The sequence below is a fragment of the Enoplosus armatus genome, chromosome 19 (genome assembly GCF_043641665.1).
Source record: "Enoplosus armatus isolate fEnoArm2 chromosome 19, fEnoArm2.hap1, whole genome shotgun sequence".
Lineage (NCBI taxonomy): Eukaryota > Metazoa > Chordata > Actinopteri > Centrarchiformes > Enoplosidae > Enoplosus > Enoplosus armatus.
Genome location: NC_092198.1, coordinates 2,580,935 through 2,600,000, shown reverse-complemented (window position 1 = coordinate 2,600,000; position 19,066 = coordinate 2,580,935). Strand labels below are relative to the sequence as shown.

Here is a 19,066-nt window from a genome sequence, read left to right as displayed (position 1 = left end):
TGTGTGTGTGTGTGTGTGTGTGTGTGTGTGTGTGTGTGTGTGTGTGTGTGTGTGTGTGTCTGCCAAACAAATGTCATGAAAAAGGAACGTAATAATAATTCTGCCCCAAACAAACTGTACTTTTTTTTGTTTTTAAGGTCAGGTTTTCAGAATGAAACAAAACTTGTCATAAACTAAAAGTCGTTTTTTTTTTTAAGTTAAATAAAGACAAATATAAAATGGTTTTTTTGACCATGATTCTGGGGAAATATGTCTGTCAGGAAAAATGCTTCGTTAGCCCTTCATAAAATGATTTTCCTGCAGTGAAAACATTTCACAGTCGTTAACACTACACACATGCAACGAGTTCTCTAATATCTATAATAATATCTATAGTAATATCTATAGTAATATCTATAGTAATATCTATAGTAACCTCTAACAACGAGAGTTAAAGAATGGTGACTCTGGTGTCTCTTTCTTGTCGCAGTTTCTTTCTCCGCCGCGGAGGTTTGTGCCTGTTAATACTGCACTATACTCACTTCTGTTGCACTCTATCTGGGTTGCTTCAAGGACAGTTCATTCGTTGATTTCAACCTTTCCCATAAATGTGGCCGTTGCGGCTCTATGGCTCTGGGGAAGATGTTCGAGCCTTTCCAAATAAGCAGATTTTTACACGAATCATTTCAAACGCTCGTCTCTGAGACGGAACGTAAACACAGAAGGAAACGGCCGTTAGGGCTGGCTGCTCAGAGAGTGCGACATCAAATCTCATTGCAAACTCTGACACACTCATTGTTCTTTGCATTTCGCACCTTCGTCGTGCAGCCGCCCCGCAGAGCACGACTGAAGACCTTTTCGGAGACGTCTCGGCTGACTGCAGGTTGCACCGTCAATAAGATCGTCCGAGCAGCGCCTCAATAAGAATTCTACTTTAATTACTGCTGTGCTGCAGCATCACCTCCTTCTAGTACGATGCAGTTTTAGGGTCAACAGCAGTCTGAATACGGGCTGTTTGTTGGTTTGATGTTTGCTAAACTGAGCAGCAAACTCCTCACCTCTACAAAGAGAGGGTGGGAGGGCATGAAGCTGCGTGTTGACTGTATTATTTGCTCTTCTTTGCCTCCAGCGGTGGCAGAAGTCCGGGACTCACTTGGAGCACCTGGTCTCTCGGTTCTGTCTGGACTCGGAGATGGCTCTGGACGGGATGGACTCCTCTCGGATGCTGGTCATCAGCCCCTGTGAACTGAGTGCGTACACACAGAGGTGGGAAGTCCCCTTCTCCTGACCTTTAACCCCGTGACCTTTCACCTCCACAAACCTGCCCTGTCACCCATCCGCAGCCTCAAAGACCCGGGCAGAGACAGACAGCATGAGCGCGTCACGTCAAGGTGCTGCGTGGAGAAGAAATCGAGCGTGGATCTGTCGGGTCTGAAGATTCATCGAGGAAACGTTGCTAAAGGAAGAGACGCATCAGAAATGTCTGGTTGGTTTTGTCTGGAGATTAAAGTGTGTTTGAGGAGGAGGCGAACCAAGTGCACCTTAAAACCCTGACCTGTCAAAGATTCCAGAAACGTTGAGCACGATGAGAAAAAGATCAAAGAATGTGTCTTGTAATCTTTTGCAATTAAAGTTTTTGTCTGTTTTTGAGGCTGTTGAAGAAACTGGGGATTAAAACCAAGCACAACTTGAGTTTCTAGTTTACTTGGTCAGATGACTGTCGCCGTCTTCACTGTAGTGTAAGCATCCAGGTGGGATCCTCTTTGGACCAGACCAGGAAGTCACCAGAGTAAAGCCTCTGAGCAGCCGACATATTGGGTTTGGTTTTGTCTTTTTTCTGAAGTGAATTGAAGCTCGAAAAGAATCTGTTGCATTAAATTTCAAGATTTCTGAACAGCACTCAATCCCACTTTACTCATCTTTCAACCCAGCTGATCATTCGTTCACTCAAACCTTTATTTAAGAGATGAGAGGACGATACTCGGTGAAAACAAGTGAGGTGGACAGTGAGATCATCGATCCTGAGAATGTGAAAAGTCAGCTTTTCCAAGTTCAGAATAAACCTGCAGGACTTGAAGCGTAAGACAGTCAGTAGGGCGAGTTTGGTGAAGTCCTGAGGTCCAGTCCGGCGTAGATGTTATGAAGGTTGGTGAACGTCCAATGAGGGATTTATAGATGAAAAGATACGAAGTGTTTATCACCAAACAACTTTGTTATACGTTTTTTTTCCCGCAGTTTGGTGGTGAGATTTAAACCCTGTGACTCTCTCAGTGTTCTGCCCTTCAGGCTGGACAGATATACATATAGATATGATCAAATCACTGCGGTCAGCCTCTGACCAGGTCTCACCAAGCGGGATTATAAAAGTAGCTGGAAACAGACGTTAAGAGAAGAGCTTTTGTCGTTTGATTCAGATGAGAGAGAGTTAAGAAGATCTGTAACTCTATAATGCTCTTACAATGATGAGGTTATCTATAGAGGTGCAACGATTAATCGATTATTCGATCGAAAGAAAATTCGTTTTTTGATAATCGATAAACCGTTTCAGTCATTTTTCAAGCAAAAAAGCGTAAAACGTCTGCTGGTTCCGGCTTCTTAGATGTGAGGATTTGCTGCTTTTCTTTGGCGTTCATGACAGTAAATGACGAGTCTTTGGGTTCTGGACTGTTTGTTGGACAAAAGAGGCAGTTTGAAGGCGTCACTTTGGGCTCTTTTCTGACATTTTATCGACTAGAGGATGAATAGATTCATCGTGACGATAATCTGCAGATGAATCGATCATGAAAATAATGATTGCAGCCCTAGTTATGTATTCTCGACCGTGTCGGCAGAACTGATGGTAGAAGAAGAAAGGGGGAGCGTGGAGGAGAAGTGCTGCATGTGAGAAATAAAAACACTTTATAACTTCATCAAACTGAAGGAAAAGCTTTACTCTCAATGTTCTTTCAGTCGCCCTGATGACGCTTGTTGGCGTCATTCGTGTTTCTTGTGTGCGTTTGGAGGATTTACAGAAGCGATTCTACTGTTTCAGGTTTATTTTCAGCTAAAAGTAACCGAACCTTTTGTTGCGCACACAGCTGACAGCGTTTGTGCTCCTGAGCTCGCCGACAGGACACGACGTTGTCCGACTGCAGCTGTCGTGGAGGTCAAACCTGCGACCCTGCCGTCACGTGACAGCCTTCTTTGGTTTTTCATTTCAAATTCCAACAGAGTCAAAACACAACTCAAGTTAACTGCAGACCAACAAACGTCGAAGTGATCGTCTCTGAACGGCAGTCAGTTTTTCAAACGATGGATTTCTGATTCTGGAAACAAATTGTGTCCCTCTTTCCCGTGTTTGACATCATCGACTGCATCATTTTGATATCCTGTTTGATGACCTGAATAAAGGTTTTATAATGGCTGTTTATATTTTATTGATATGACGTTTACATGCAGGTGTCAGCAACACACACACACACACCATTTGAAATCAATAAAGTCGAAATATATATTTAATTGTTTCTTTATGTTGTAATAACAAACAACACCACAATGAAACACCATAAAAAAATATTGCTAAAGCTATTACTACTACCATTACTACTGTTACTACAACTACAGGTACTCCCACTACTTCTCTACTTGCTACAAATACTTCAACTTCTGCAGTACTACTGTCACTACCACAAGCGTCTGTTATGTCTGTTGATACTGTTACTGCTTGTACTGCCATGATTACTGCTTCTCATCACTACTCACATCAGTACTACGACCACTAATGGTACTGCTGTAGCTACTGCTGTGATATGATCTCTACTACTGCACTATTTCAATCACCAACACAAGAAATATTATAAATTATAACAGCAAAATTAATACACTTGGCACAATAATAACCACTACTAATGTGTACATTTTGTGGTACTTGTATTTCCATTTCATGCTACTTTATACTTTATACTCCACCACATTTTGGAAGCCAACATTGTACTTTTCACTGCGCTACGTTTACTTAACATTAGTTACTTTGCAGATTCAGATTATTGATACAAAATATAAACAAACTAATAAATGATGATGTAATAATGTAGTTGTAGTAAGTAGTTGAAAGTAGCCCCACCTTTACCAGCTGCAACTTACACATTCATTCATTTTAAGTATATTTTGATATTTTTGTACTTTTACTCAAGTAAGATTTTGAATGCAGGACTTTTACTAGTATCAGAGTATTTGTACACTGTGGTATTGCTACTTTATAGTGTACAGCTATTCTGTCCGCCTAATAAATCCTCCTGCTCATAAAGAAGAAACAGCTTCACATCCGCAAGTGAGCCCAGAGAGAGACAGAAGATGTGGTGGTGGGGGGGGGGGGGGGAGGGTGTGTGTGTGTGCGGACCCCCCCCCCCCCCTTCTCTCAGACCACTGGCCCTCTTTAACCACGCAGCGAGTAACTCATCCGCTCCGAGCAGCGTTACTTCGGGTTTCAACGACATGGAATAACAGACAATGTGGCACACAAGAAGCTGACATCTTCTCTCCTCAAACCGTTTGTCTTCGTTGACAGGCTCGTTTTAACGTGAGTACAATGACCTTTTCATTTCGTCATCCTCATTTTTCTCGTCACCTCCTCTGAGAATAGAAACACAGACCCGTAATGATACTCGTGTTTAATCTAATCCACCATTTTGCGGAATTTAGCCGATACGACTGACGATCACTTCGTAAGAAATCGTGACATTTCAAGATGCTCTCGATTAAAAAAAAAAAAATTTAGTCGTGAGCTACGTTTCCAGTCGGGCCATTATTTTCGCCGTACTGACATGGCTGTAGTCCATTCACTGATTCGTATCCTATCATTTTTGCTAGGAGACGGATCGAAAAGACTACAAGTTCCAGCGAGAGGGGGAGGCGAAAGAACGAGCTGAGATGCGGCTTTCAAACGCTCTAGAAATATTGGAATTATTAGAATTAACGACCAATGGCTGGAGTGACGACGATTAGTCAGAGTGGAAATTGGTAAAAGGAGACGTTTCTTTGACTTCACAAGAGCGAAAACACTGCGGAACCTGGCAGGTTGCTGTTTCTGTTGTTTATGCAACTAGCAGGCAGTCCAGTGGGATATTAAGCCCACGTTGGCGTTGTATTTCTTTAGTTTCACTGCAACTGTCGTTATTACCGGCAATCTTTTCCTCTTCTTCATTTTCTCAGGAGAACAAAGTGGTCTCTGCAGCCTCGTTAGATGATAGAATAAAATCTACTTCACCTGTGGCGTTACTCTGCCCGTCCAGTTGCAGAAGAAGCGTAAACTCACTGTACAATCAGAGAAACACGAGCTTAGCGAGAGTACCTGAAGGCAGCACAGGTTTTCGCGGCGCTTAGTTTATACGTTTGCGCTGACGTCATATGTTGCTTATTTTGGATTCAATTAAAACCGGACAAAAACATCGATAATGTTTCATAACAATTTATGTTCGAGCGTCCGAGCCGAAACCTAAACGATGTCCCTTCCACTTCCGGAGAGAAGTAAGTTAAAGTGAGCTTCGTTAAAAAAATAATGAGAGCGTTTGAGTTCTTATTTCATGTTCACTGCGGCTAAAACAGCTGACGTTAGCTAGCCGGATAACCGGGGCTTCTAAAACAACCAACATTTGCACTCATTTGCCACGTGTGTCGTTATCCTGTCGTTTGGATTCTGTTCACATTATAAATTACACAAATCTTTAAAAGAATGTTTTTAAAATTAACTTGTTGAATCCAACATAGCCGCTGGCTATTAGCTAGCAGCTAATCTAGTAGAGCTTTCAGTAGTCTAACATGCTGATAACGATTATATTAATTATTTCTCAATTGATGAATCCTTCATCACAATTTTCCCCAATCGCAATTTCCTAAAGACAACATGATGTCTTCTAAAATCTCAGTTTTTTGTTTATTATTTTGTCTATTACAACAACATGTGATTGTTTGAGTCATTTCTTCCCCCAAATTCAGTCGTTCCAACTACTCCGATGTGAATATGTGTATTTGAAGGCATGTTTGCCAAAATCTACTTAAACAATTAATCAGTTATCAAAACAGGTCACATCACATCAACTGATCTCTCTATCAAGTCCCCTCCAACACCTCCCTTTTCCTCCCTCCAGCCACCCCATGTTCCTCCGCCAGCTGAGCTCCTCCTTCCGTCCCCGCAGCCGTCCCGCTCTCTGCAGGGCCAGCTTCAGGAGCAGCAGTGCCTCCTCCTCCTCCTGCCTCCCCCATTTCATCCCCGCTCCTCACCCATGTCGGCCGGTGCGGGGATATCCCTCCTGGCCTCCTCGACTCCCCCGCTCCCACCCGGCAGACCATCAGGTCTTCTCTGGTAGGACGTTACATCCTCGGAGCATCAACCCCAGTAACTTTGGGGTAAGTTGGCGTTCGTTCTACACCTCTGCTGGCCTCCTGATGGAGCGGCCCGGCAGAGACCCAGGGCCTCCTCAAAAACGGAGGAAGAGTGGTGAGGAGAAGAGGAGCGAAGAAAGGGAAGGACACAGAGGAGGAGGAGGAGCAGCTGCAGGGCCACCAGGAGGCAAGGCCAAGGACGGAGGCTCCAAGAGGGAGCACCATCACCTGGATTCCAGCGCAGACCGCCACCCTCAACCAAACTACCGCTTTAAAGGTGGAAGTCGAGACCGAGGGAATAATGGAGCTGGAAAAGGTGTCAGTAGGGAAAACAGCAGAGATAGACATGCTGACAGGACTCGAACCGGGGATAAAGACAGACAGCGGAAAGACAGCGGCAGTCGACATGAAACCCCAAATCGAGGGAGGAACGCACATCAGCAAGGAGGGCATAAAGACTCACAGCCTGCAAGCTCTAGGACTCAAACCCCCAAGTCAGAACCGCATCAGGATACAGTTCACATGCACAAACCCAACCCCTGGTTCAAAGACAGGGGTGCAGTGGAGCAAGGCGGGTGTCAGAGGACTAGAAAAGGACCAGAGGGACAGTTAAGGGACAGAAGTAGTGATGGAGGGCAGTGGACAGGGGTTCTTCCTCTCAGCCGTAACCCGTGGCAGGTATCCGAAGCCAACAGGCAGCCTCCTCCACCTGGAACCTGCCCGCCTGTCAGGCAACAGGAAGATAAACCAGTGACATGTAAGTTTTGTGGAGTCTTTTACATTAAGTCATTAACTACAATCTACATTTTACTGTATGTAACGGAGGGGACATGAAGCCTCCTGGGGTTTCTGGGTTTGGATCTGTCTTCTACTAATCTTTCCTTTCTCCATCTTCCTCTCCTCTCTCTCCTCAGCTCTTCAGAGACGCTGGGAGGCCTCACCCGCCTGTAGTACCGGCCTCCAACCACCCGGGGACGGCACTGCGTTTGACTTCTCAGTGATGTCCTACAACATTCTGTCTCAGGAGCTGCTGCAGGACAACTTCTACCTGTACCGGCACTGTAACCCCAGCGTGCTGCCCTGGAACCACCGGCTGCCAAACCTGCTGGCTGAGATTCAGCAGTACAACGCCGATGTGAGTGGATTAAATCCCAAGAAACAAGATGGCTGTTGTAGTTGAATGTAGAAGAAGGATACAGGATTCAAAAGGATCAGAAGTGTGTGGACACCTGTTAAAACCTCTTCTAGGGGGGCTTCTGGACCCAGACCTGGCTTCATGCACAGGTGTCATGTTGAAACAGGAAAAGTTGGAAGCACACAACACTCTAAACTGTCACTGTATACTGTGGCATTAACATTTCCCTTCTGTGGAGAAAGAGGGTCTGACCCAAAGCATGAAAAACCAGACCCCTGTGTACTTTTGGCCCCAGACCAAAGGTACACAGAACTACAGTAAATGCACAGAGGTGTCCGCATACTTCTGACCACATACTGTTAAATAAAACATCTTAACATCAAAGGATGTGACCGAAAAATCTCTTTCTAGATCCTGTGTCTTCAAGAAGTCCAGGAGGACCACTATGAAAGCCAGATTAAACCTGCTCTACAGGCACTAGGTATGTGTGTGTGTGTGTGTGTGTGTGTGTGTGTGTGTGTGCCCTCTTAGTTATATTTAAAATACACAAATGTATTTTCATGTTTGTAACCTTTACAGTAAAAGTGCTTTTATTGTGAAATGATAAACTTCATGCATATGTTCATTTAGATGTCTGTGTGTTTTCTCTTTTTATTGTTCATTGTGTGTGTGTGTGTGTGTGTGTGTGTGTGTGTGTGTGTGTGTGTGTGTGTGTGTCAGGTTACCAGTGTGAGTACAAGAAGCGAACAGGAAAAAAGCCAGACGGTTGTGCTGTCATCTTTAAAACTTCCCGCCTGTCGCTCCTTTCCTCCAATCCCGTTGAGTTTTTCCGCCCCGGCGACGCCCTCCTCGACCGGGACAACGTGGGATTGGTTGTGCTGCTGCAGCCTAACAACATCAGGGACCAGTCAGATCCCTCCGCCTTCATCTGCGTGGCCAACACTCACCTCCTCTACAACCCTCGCCGAGGCGACGTCAAACTGGCCCAGCTGGCGATCCTATTGGCTGAGATCAGACGGCTGTCCCTCCTCCCGGACGGGTCGACCGGTCCGGTGGTGCTGTGTGGGGATTTTAACTCCACCCCCCAGAGTCCGCTGTACAGCTTCCTGACCACAGGCTGCCTGGAGTACCGAGGACTTCAGATCGGCATGGTGAGATAAACACGTCGGCGCTGAAAGGATGAAATGAATCACTGATGAACTGTAAAGGAGTTTCTAAATGTTTGTAAGCGCTTCGTTACAGGATGTGGAGGTGAAGACTGTTTATTTGATGTGTGTGTGCAGGTGTCTGGTCAGGAGAGCAGTCCCAGAGGCCAGCGTCTCCTCACGTCTCCAATCTGGTCTCACAGTCTGGGAATCAGCCATCAGTGTCAGTACCAGAACAAACCTGCTGCCGAGCCCCCCAGCAGCCCCACAGGTAACCTCACTGAGCCACACCAGACTTACTGTAAGGTTTGGCTCATTTTAAGAGCCAGCTCACAGTCCAACACTTTCAGTTGTTTAGTTACAGTAGTTGTGGTTTATCACTTCTAATTCAGTCCTAGTTTAATTAATATTCGGTGCGAGTTGTTTACTTCAGGCGAGAGTTTGACATTTAAGGAAATACACTTGTTTGCTTTCTTGCCGAGAGTTAGATGAGAAGATTGATACCACTCTTAGGTTGTATGGTAAATATGAAGCTACAGATAGCACCTTAGCTTAGCTTAGCTTATCTTAGCACAACGACTGGAAAGAGGGGGAACATCTAGCCTGGCTCTGTCCAGAGGGTCTCTAAAACTCCTATTCTTTTGTGATTGAACTCAGATTAAGTTTAGTTTGCCAGCTGAATGTCGAGCTCATCGCTGACATCAGTGTCTCTCTGTCTCGGCAGTAGAAGGAGCGATCTCTCATCTGACTGTAGAAGATCTTTCCACCAAAGCTGCTGCTGCTTTCAGCAGGTAACATCTCTCTCCGTCTGTCTCCGTCCTCCTCGCTCTGTCCTCTCAAAGCCCGCCGTTGAATACTCGTGTGTTTCTTTAGAGCGAGGATCGAGCACAGCCTGAAGCTGCGGTCGTCCTACCAGCATCGCCTGATGCCAGATGGGAGAGCTGAGATCACCACCTGTCACTCCCGCACAGCCATGACGGTGGATTACATCCTGTACACTCCAGGTACCGACACACACACACACACACACACACACACACACACACACACACACACACACACACACATGACACCTTTCCTTGCGAAGGTGTTATCATCATCACAAACAATCTGTTTCTTTCTCTCTTCTTTCCTATTCTTTGTCTTTGTCTTGTCGCGTTACTGTCTCTCTTTCTCCTCTGGAAGAATCCATCACACCGCCTTCATTTCCTGGTGGGCGGGGCCTCCAGCTGCTGGGCAGGCTGTCATTGGTCGGCCAGTCGGAGCTGGAGGAAGTCAACGGTCTGCCCAATCAGCATCACTCGTCCGATCACCTCCCTCTTCTCTCTCGCTTCCGCTTCCGGCGCTGACCCGGGCTCGCCGGACAACCAATCAGAACAGCTCAGGGAAGATGGGAACGTTTCAGATGTCGATTAAAAACACAAAATAAGTTCAGGACGACACGGATACACGACGCCGGACTGAAAAACACCGATACACAGATTCTGCTGGGAACAAACCTTCTTTTAGAGGATTCCTCCTGAAGCGCTGGTCAGTAAAATTGTGACATCAAAGGAGAAACTTAAATACACGTAAATAGTCAGATTTGTGACTTATAAAAACTGCAGTACCATCCAAAAGTACAAATACTTTAATGCAGCAAATGTTTTCTGAAAACTCTTGAAAACTCTAACTTTTCAGAATTAGTTTTAGTGTCTAATTTTGGGATCATCTTCGGGGCAGAAGTCCCTGTTTGTTATCAAGTTGCTGGAAACCGAAAGAAGCATCGAACGGTTTTGTTCTTTACATCATTGTGATGAATAATTGGTCGTTGTCGGGGTGTCGGACAGCTTCAGCCCCCGTTCATGCAGTTCTCAGTAGATACAGTCGTTCTAACTTTTTCATAAACATCAGTTGTACTTCATTGTTCCCTCGCTGCAGAGGAGGTCACAGTGTGACAGATTTTAAATCTACTTTTTAATCACTTGAAGTTAAAGTGCTGCTGAAGAGGAAAACTACTTGATAACTTTGTTGGCTGCGATAGAGGGGCAAACCCCCCCCCCCCCCCCCCCTCCCCCCACACAGTTCTTTATGGACACTTGAGACATTTAGCTCATCAGAATAATCCTGGATTTCCACGTGATCGTCACGCTGTACAGTACGTTACACTGAAGAACAATGTGGCTTTTCAAAAAAGAAACCAACGTTTTTAAGGTGAATAGTTCCAACAGGTCGCCATGAAGTATTTGCTCATTTGTTTAGCTCTTCAGAAAGAGACGCATGTAAAAAAAAGAAAAGGTAATTTTCTCTGTAATTAAATTCCTCTTCAAACAGTTTGAAACATGTTTTTTGCTCCAGTTTCAACTGTTTTATATTGTCCATTATAATTTCAGGCTTCTACATAATCAATAAATAACAAGGAGTGGATATATTTTTCTAACACTTTTGGAAAGAGATTGTAAATTTTCTTTTTAAAATAAAGTTTGAATTGTGTTTTTACATGAAGCAGCTGTTGTAACTCAAACACACACGTGCTGCTTAAAAGAATACAGCGACTTCATAGGAGTTTGGTTTGTTCGTCAGAGGACAGACAGGAAGTGTCCAGCTCCTGTGTGCCTTTACTTATCAGACTACTATAAAGAACGAGGGCTGTTAGAATCAGCAGACGGGGGGTGTGTGTGACAGATTGTTGCACCGTTTACCTTGCCCCCCCCCCCAGAAACACTGTGTACTCAGGACTCAGACTTCTTGGTATTCTGCGCATCACTCTGCACTGCAGCAAGACGCTCGGCTGGATCTCAACAGGCTGCACAGCCTCCCTTATGTCTGCTCTTACTGAGAGTCCACAGGGGCCGGATTTCAATACTTGTGCTGCTGTCACCTCCACTCACAGAGACTAACGTTAACGGGGGACAGGTGTTTGAGTTCCCCTCGATCCTGAAGGAGAGAGAGATACTAATATTACTAGTTAGATAAATAGCAAATTAAAATAGTCATTTAATCCGGACTGTGATGAGATAAAATAGGAGAATCCTTTATTGATCCCTCAGCGGGGAAATTTGCATTGTTCCAGCAGCACACAGGATAGTGCAACAGAGACGTAGAAAATCAAGTATAATAAATAAAAACAATAAAGACTACTAAAACTGTAATTTACAAATGTAAAAGTTCACAGAGATGATGATGGGCATCTCAGAAGAAACAGTGATTTATAATAAATATGATAATAATAAGTAGTATAGTAACAACAAACTTCTTCTTCTGGTGCTTTTAGCTGCATCTTGTAGTCTTCCTCAGCAGATGAAGCCCAGTTGTCGTCACGTAAACATAATTACGGCAGTTCTTAGTGTCATACTTTGACATGTATCTTGATTTTGAGCTTTTCTAAACTGTTGTCTTATTGTGAGGTGTTTCTATTATTTTGTCCACCTCATCACCACATATTTGGATATCTGAGTCTCCTCGTGTGCTTTTGCTTTTGTGAGCACTAGATGGCAGCAGTGGGCTGTGTGGTAACCAGTGATGGAGCAGTGAGGGGGGGGGGGGGGCTGAAGCAGCTGATGGTTTGTGGAAGAAAGTGTTTGGTTCCTTTGTTTCTCCTCAGCTCTCCTGGATGAAGCTGCAGGTTTCTGACTCTGTCTGTAACTTAGAGAGGATGGTGCTGAAGAGACGGTCGATGTTGACGTTTTTAAAACACCAACGTGCTGGAGTTAACTCGTCCTCAGATAATTAGCACCATCATCTTCTTCTGTCCACAAACGGGAGCAGCTTCAGAAAGCAGTGGGAGGGTTGAAGAGTCGCAGTTGTTGTGGATTCTTGAAAAGCTCCGGTGGCGTCTTCACCTTGACAGCTCGGTCAACAGCATGATTGTGACAACAGAGAGGGAGTTAGGAAACACACACACGCACACACACACACACACACACACACACACACACACACCATCATAACCCATCGACAGAAACACACACACTGCGTGGAGAGGCTCCCCTGCCTTCCAATCCCTAAGCTGCTGCATAGATGAGAAATGAAGGATTATTTCTATGAATCTGCTGCCTCCATGTGTCTAACACACACACACACACACACATCTGCAGTGGCACGTAAGAAGATTATGTTATCAGAAGCCAGGCTGCAGTGTGGTGTGAGTGTACGCAGGACTGTCGTCTAAAGAGGAATGACATTATTCAAATCGTACTCGTCTTCACTGCGGCTCCCTGGTGTTTTCTCTTCTTCTGCTTCATGAAGAAGATATTCACATTCACACCGCAGCTCTCATCTTTCGCTGTCGGCCGCTGGGCAGATTTGCAGAGTTTGTAACATGTTTGGGAGGTTTTGAACTGGCAGCCTTGTTGTGAAAAGGACTTCCTGTTATTTTACCGTCATCACACCTCGCTGCCATCTTTTACACGTGTTTCTCACAACAGCTGCATCAAGTTGATCCTGAGCTGTTTGCTGCTGACACGAACCAATCAGCCAGCTAATCTCTCTAATACTTCAGTCCTTCTGCTGTGTAGTTCAATTCCTATCGGATATGATGTAATATTTGACTAATATTACACTGTAATAAGTAAACAAACTCTTAAGAGCTGTGTGCTCTGTGGACAGTAGAGCCTAAAGACTACATTTGAGGCCAATATCAATATTTTAGAGTTTTCAAATATCATATCAGCTGACATTTGCTTTTTAGAATCAACACAAAACATTTTTGATAAAGATCCATTAAATTAGTTTTTTAAAGATCTGAGACGTAGATCTGTACTGTACTGAGCGCAACACTTAAAGTGTGAAAATAAACTCGTCAGTGCCCTCTGGTGGACAAACACTAACAGAAACTTAATTTACTGGTCAGGCTCTGATGTACAACTGGCTAATTTAAACTCATAATAAACACTTTCTGCAGAGTAACAAGTAGCTGCAGTCATCAGATTAATAGTACTAGTAGTATTAATAGTATAATCAGTACTTGACAAATGTATGTGAGATATTTAAACCTCTTCCAAACATTCAGTCGATGCGAAAGTTAAAGGACACGCGGTTAAAAACATAGATCATTTATTAAAAGAACACATGCTGCTACAGTTGTTGATAAAAACAGCTGATGAACTGTAGGAAAGTTACAATAATAATAATATTGACTGGGGGGGGGGGGGGGTCACATCATCTCCTAATATTGATCTCCACAGGAATACAAAACCACACCACGTCCTCACACAAGGAACCTGGACGGACTCAGCGGCGCTCTTTAAAAATAACAACATTAATAACAACAAGTCTGTTAAAATCTTCACTCAGAGCTCCGTTCGATCCGTTAAAGACGCCGGCTGAATACTGTTACAGTGGGTTGATTCACACACACACACACACACACTTTTTTGCTCGTCTTTTGCCACGTCACACTCAAGAGTTTGATAGAAGGCTGACTGTCCCTTTGATCCGTCTGCTTTTACGAGAAACATGTTTCCAGAAACAAGAAGGGCAACAAAACAAACACTTTGTGTGACAGAATTTCAGAACACGTTTGAAGAGGAAATCAAAAACCAGGAAGTGAACAACTGTTGTGACTCTGACACTTTTTTTTTTTTTTTGCACAAAGCACATGGGCAACTCCTCCAAACAACACAGACACAAAGTCAAACATTAAATAAAGATATTGCCATCTGATTAAACGCAGACTGCGGAGGCACTCGAAGCTTCACGTGGACATTTTCAAACATCGTCCAGATGTGTTGCTCTGAATTTGGAGGGAAAAAAAAAAAAACTTTTGTCAATTCAGCAGCTGCAGTGCACAAATACAAAATGTGAGTAAAATGGGTTTGTTTGTTTTTTTGTCCAGCAAAAATTATGAACTTCATTTTCATACGCAACGGGGAACTACTGGATTTAATTGATTAGTGTCCTTTTAAATCATCAAGTCAGCTGGTGTGTAGAGTTTTCATCAATGGGCCCCCAGCAGGTCAAAGCAGAGCCGCGACATCTTTGTGTCGTCAAATTAGTTTGTTAATAGCTGATTTCAGAACAGACCACGGGACATTTTACAGTACGTTTAGGAATAAGGTGGAGTTGAGAAACGTGGTGTCAGCACTTTGGAAACAAATCAAAGGCCATCAGAAAGGACACCTGCTACAAACACAGTGTCCTGTGTTTTTTCTTCTTCTTTTTTTTTGAAAACATATGCTTCTCATTCAAAATGATAAAAGTACAATCAATGAATCAAACCCAAACGTCCTGATAAAACAGATTTCAGAAGTCAAACCACAAACGTAATCAAAAAAAGAAAAGAAAAAGAAAACATTCAATGAGATAAATTGTCGAGCACAAAAGCAAACTGACATGAAAACAGATTTCAGTTGCTACGTTGAGAATCACTGTTTGGGGTTGTGGTAGTTGTTCGTCTCCGCTCGCTCTGAGCAGTCAGGTAGTTTGTCACGTTCGTTGGGTTTAAATCTCCAGAACTGCAGTGTTGACGTTTGTCTTTAAATCCAAAAGTTTTCATTTGTGCATCGAGAGAAATGTGTGAACTTTAGGTCCTTGGTAACTGTTGAATCTCCATTTGTATAGTTCCAAAAATGCTTGAACATCAGTCAGAAAATGAGTGTTAGTGTTTCCTGGAAAATGTACTCCAGGACATGTTGCACCTTCAGCGTGAAGTCTCCGTCTGTTTGATCAAAGCAGCTCTGTGCCAACAAACATCAAGCCTCTAGAAAGTATCAACGCTGGACCTTCAATACAAATTATGAACACGTTGAGCTGGTTGGTTTGTGCCGGAGTCTGAGCCGTGACCGTCCGAGCTCGCTCTCTGGGCTGTGCTATGCTCCGCTGCCGGCCAGGCGTCGGAAATATGTCCAAATATTCTGCTCTTCCTCACGGCACCTTGAATCGGAGAGACTGGCTCAGGCTGCATCCACACGGAGGGAAGGCTTCTTTTTATACGTTGTGAAGAAAAGCAACCAGAAGGTCCTGGTTATAGAATTATTCTAAATGACGAAGATTTATTTCTGTACAGATGTTTGTTTGTGTAGATCGAGCCACAAACACCTTCCTCCTCCATCGCTTGAATTGTGGAAGACGAGGATTTGAGTTTTTTTTGGCGTAAGCTGCTCTCTTACACAGCGGGTGCATAGCTCGTTGTTGAAACAAAAAGCTAGGGTGAAATGTTGGTCGTTTTCAGTTGGCAACAAAACACACATGTTCTGTGGGCGAGAAGACGCCGTGAAACATTCAAAGAAACGTGATAAAACAATCAAATGACAATATTCAGAAACAGTCTGACCTCCACAGGTCTGTAAGATCATCTTCGCTCCGTTAGATATAAAGTTGCACCAGGCAGGTTTCCTAAAAACACACTCGGCATCAGTTTAAATCACAAAGTGGCCGCAGAGAACTGGTTCCTGTTCCCATTAAAAGGTCATGTTTCGGATTAATTTCCTTTCTCAGAAAATAACTGCAGAGACCTTTGGGAGAATTTGAAAGTTAAATTGTTTACATCCATGTTTGTTTGCTAGCAGTCTTCTTTGTTTCTGGCCCCAGAAGTCAAAGTAGGGACACACTGATCACATCCTTCACACCGGGTGCTCTCTCATTGCCTAAAGCTGCCTGGTGCAGTTCAACTGAACAATTGATTTTGGGAAACGTCATTTTTCTTCACGTTAATCCTCCAGATGAAAACTATAGAAGTCAGCTGTCATTTTTTTCTACTATCCTAAAGGTAGACGGTTAGCCGAACCTTTGGAGAGCTATGCTTGAAAGCTGAAATTATGGATTTAATCTGAACCTGTTCTCCCAGTAGCTGCCCTCAAGATGCCCCTGAGCGAGGCTGTGAGTAGAGCTGGTCAGGGGTGGAGGGCACTATCTTTTCTCAATTAAAACAGACTTATATAGTTCTCATTCTGAAGGCTTAAAGCTGAGCAGTACAGTCTGAGGACGTAACAAACATGAATAAACAGACGTAGATGAACGTACATATTTACTGTATCTACGTACAGCGTCTCTAACAGCCTGTGCTGTCGTGTGATAAGAACTCAATACTGTTTCATCTCCGGCTTTGATTTGTGATATCCTACCGTCAGTTCAAGCATCAGGCTGGTTAAAAATCATACTCAACATCGTACTGAACATGTGTGACGTGAGATTTCAAGCTTCTCAGCTTCTTCATCTAAAAGGCCTCGACAGGAGAATCCAAATAACAATCAAATTCAAACTTGATTCTCTTTTTGGACAATCCTTATGATACGTCACGCGTACGAGCGTGAAACAGTGCATATAGTACTGGATGGATTCTCATAGGTCACTTGGCAGCGCAGCTTCACACGTCGAGCTGCTCTGAGAGCTGTTGTGGTGCCCTGACTCTTATTTGTCTTCTGCAAACAACTGAACTTATGAGTTACTGAGTTACTAAATCACAATTTCTGATTTCTGTTTTCAGGGTATTAAATCAAAAGGAAATTCAGACTGAAACATGTGAAGTCTCATGTTGTGACCAAACAATCATCTTAGAGCCCTCAGAGGGTCCGGACTGCCTTTAATATCCTCTGACAGCAGCACAGAGTGTTACATCCCTCGGCCAAATCTGTCCCGAATGAGGCCTTTGTTACAACATCTGCCTTCACTCCTTGTTTGTCTGAGTGGACAAAGTGGCTGCAGCTGAACTTGGACCAGCTGAATCATTTTATTTTCCAGCTGTGAAGGCAGCAGCCAGCTGGCTAACAGTATGTTAGTTTACTGTGTGAACACATGGGCAGCTAAACCCCGCTAGCCTTCTGCTAACCTGTTTTGGAAATAGCAGTGACATGAATATGATGCTATATCATTCATATTTCAATCTTAGGTAATATCTCTTTACCACAAGTTGGTTAAAGGGATGAGAAAGAAAACATGTCTTGTGTAATACTGGTTTGGATCAGTGGTTCAGACATGGAGCTGTGAGCAGTTTCATCTGAAGGACTTTTAAGTATCCTGTTTTACACGAGAACAAAAGCAAAAACTAAAAGTCTTATTATTATTATTATTATTATTATTTATCTTTCTCATTCCTTTAATCAAGCAGTGACCCCTCCCATGTTTCCTGGTCCATGGGTCTAGATTGTTTGTGAAGGTGCAACACAGGTAGTCATTTTTAGTGACTCAACCTCCTGCAGCTTAACCTACAGCTGCATTTCCATGCCTTCCACTTACACAATAAATAATACAAATACATTTGTTGAATAAATAATGACGTGGACCAATCAGGAGTTCAGTGGACAAAAGGCTGCCGTTGTGTCTTGGTATCAGAAAGTGCCTCATATTCGGCCTGAAACACTGGGACCAACTCTGAATCTGTGAGTCTTTCCACTTTTTTTTCCTTCTGACGTTCAAAGCTGGGATGGGAACAGAGCTGTGGTAATGTATTCAGTTATGTGTCAACAGAGGGCAGAGGAAGAGGAGAATGGGGGGGGGGGGGGGCAGGATGTTTGCCGCAGTGCTCTGATGATGGTTCTCCGATCCTCTGCAGTGACTCCTCTCTACATCACCCCCCCTCTCCCCTCCCCAATCCCCTTTTCTTCTTCTTCTTCCTCTTCCTCTCCTTTATCCTCCTCTCTATCCACTCTGTGTCTTTGATTTGCCTGCATACTTTATTGAACGTCCTCTCCTCATTCTAGACTCGTCCATTCTGATCAATAGAATCTGCACACGAAAGTCTCCTTAGTCATCGTATTTCAACTGCTGTCGCTTCGGGAAGGTTTTGGAAAAGTCAAAGTGTGCCTCAAACATTCCCTCAGTGAGCATTTTCTTAAAGACGAAGTCAAAGTGCTGCAGTAGTCGAGCAGACGTGAGAAGAAGAAAGTGGGATAACAACAGCTACACCTGTGCATCTCCTGCCTCCCTCTACCAACACCGCCATGTTGGAAAACTGACAACAAAATGAAAACCTGTGGAGTCATCGCCTCCCATCTCTGACAAAAGATATTAACTGCCTCGAGTCTCAGCAGTGAAATTGTGCTACAGAAGTGGCATAAAGATGGCTGATCATTTTAGACAATAACATGCCAATAAGTGAATCTCTTCTCAGTCGTGTTTTGTGCAAAGAGAAGCTCACAGCTTTTTGTTGTGACTCTTCCAGCATGGCTAATTGTCTCTCCACTTCTGAAGAATATGTTCAACTATCTGTACTGACAAATATCTACTTTTCCTCCCTCTCACTTCCTGTTGTAGCCCTTCACAGAAACACTTGGGTACATCTGTTGTCAGGGCACGACGGCTCCCAGCCTTTCCTTTCTTCCTGCCAACTGAAATGTGAGAAATCTAGAAATAAATAAATATCACTTCTTCTGAACTTCTCCTCCATCAGAGGGTAAACGCTTCAGCTACATGACTGAAATGTGTCGCTGTGAAACAAAGAGCAGCCACTCTCAGGCTGCGTGTGACAATGAGGCTGTTGTCAAGGATTCGTTGCTACTAAATGGGTAAACAATGTCCCCCCGTGAAGTCT

General features: G+C 43.8%; 2 protein-coding genes across 3 annotated transcripts in view; both read left to right on the top strand.

The window, feature by feature from the left end:
- The window catches only part of galnt14 (UDP-N-acetyl-alpha-D-galactosamine:polypeptide N-acetylgalactosaminyltransferase 14 (GalNAc-T14)), a 124,055-nt gene extending 122,609 nt beyond the window's left edge, over positions 1 to 1,446 (top strand). For both annotated transcript variants that reach the window (XM_070925700.1, XM_070925701.1), the window contains one exon: positions 1,109 to 1,446. In XM_070925700.1, coding sequence (XP_070781801.1) covers positions 1,109 to 1,267 — 159 coding nt within the window. In that variant the 3' untranslated portion in view covers positions 1,268 to 1,446. The remainder of the gene's footprint in view (positions 1 to 1,108) is intronic.
- Positions 1,447 to 7,086: 5,640 nt separating this feature from the next.
- On the top strand, positions 7,087 to 10,195 carry angel2 (angel homolog 2 (Drosophila)). The gene is made up of 8 exons (XM_070926222.1): positions 7,087 to 7,096; positions 7,254 to 7,474; positions 7,886 to 7,955; positions 8,195 to 8,625; positions 8,758 to 8,920; positions 9,392 to 9,410; positions 9,493 to 9,623; positions 9,805 to 10,195. The coding sequence occupies exons 2-8, from the start codon at positions 7,340 to 7,342 to the stop codon at positions 9,966 to 9,968; spliced, it is 1,113 nt and encodes a 370-aa protein (XP_070782323.1). The 5' UTR covers positions 7,087 to 7,096; positions 7,254 to 7,339; the 3' UTR covers positions 9,969 to 10,195.
- Positions 10,196 to 19,066: the final 8,871 nt, after the last annotated feature.

Coding starts and splice junctions, on each gene's coding strand:
- angel2 (XM_070926222.1), top strand. CDS start 7,340: ATGTCCTACAACATTCTGTCTCAGGAGCTGCTGCAGGACAACTTCTAC. Junction 7,475..7,885: donor TTCAGCAGTACAACGCCGAT/GTGAGTGGATTA, acceptor ATCTCTTTCTAG/ATCCTGTGTCTTCAAGAAGT. Junction 9,624..9,804: donor TTACATCCTGTACACTCCAG/GTACCGACACAC, acceptor CTCCTCTGGAAG/AATCCATCACACCGCCTTCA.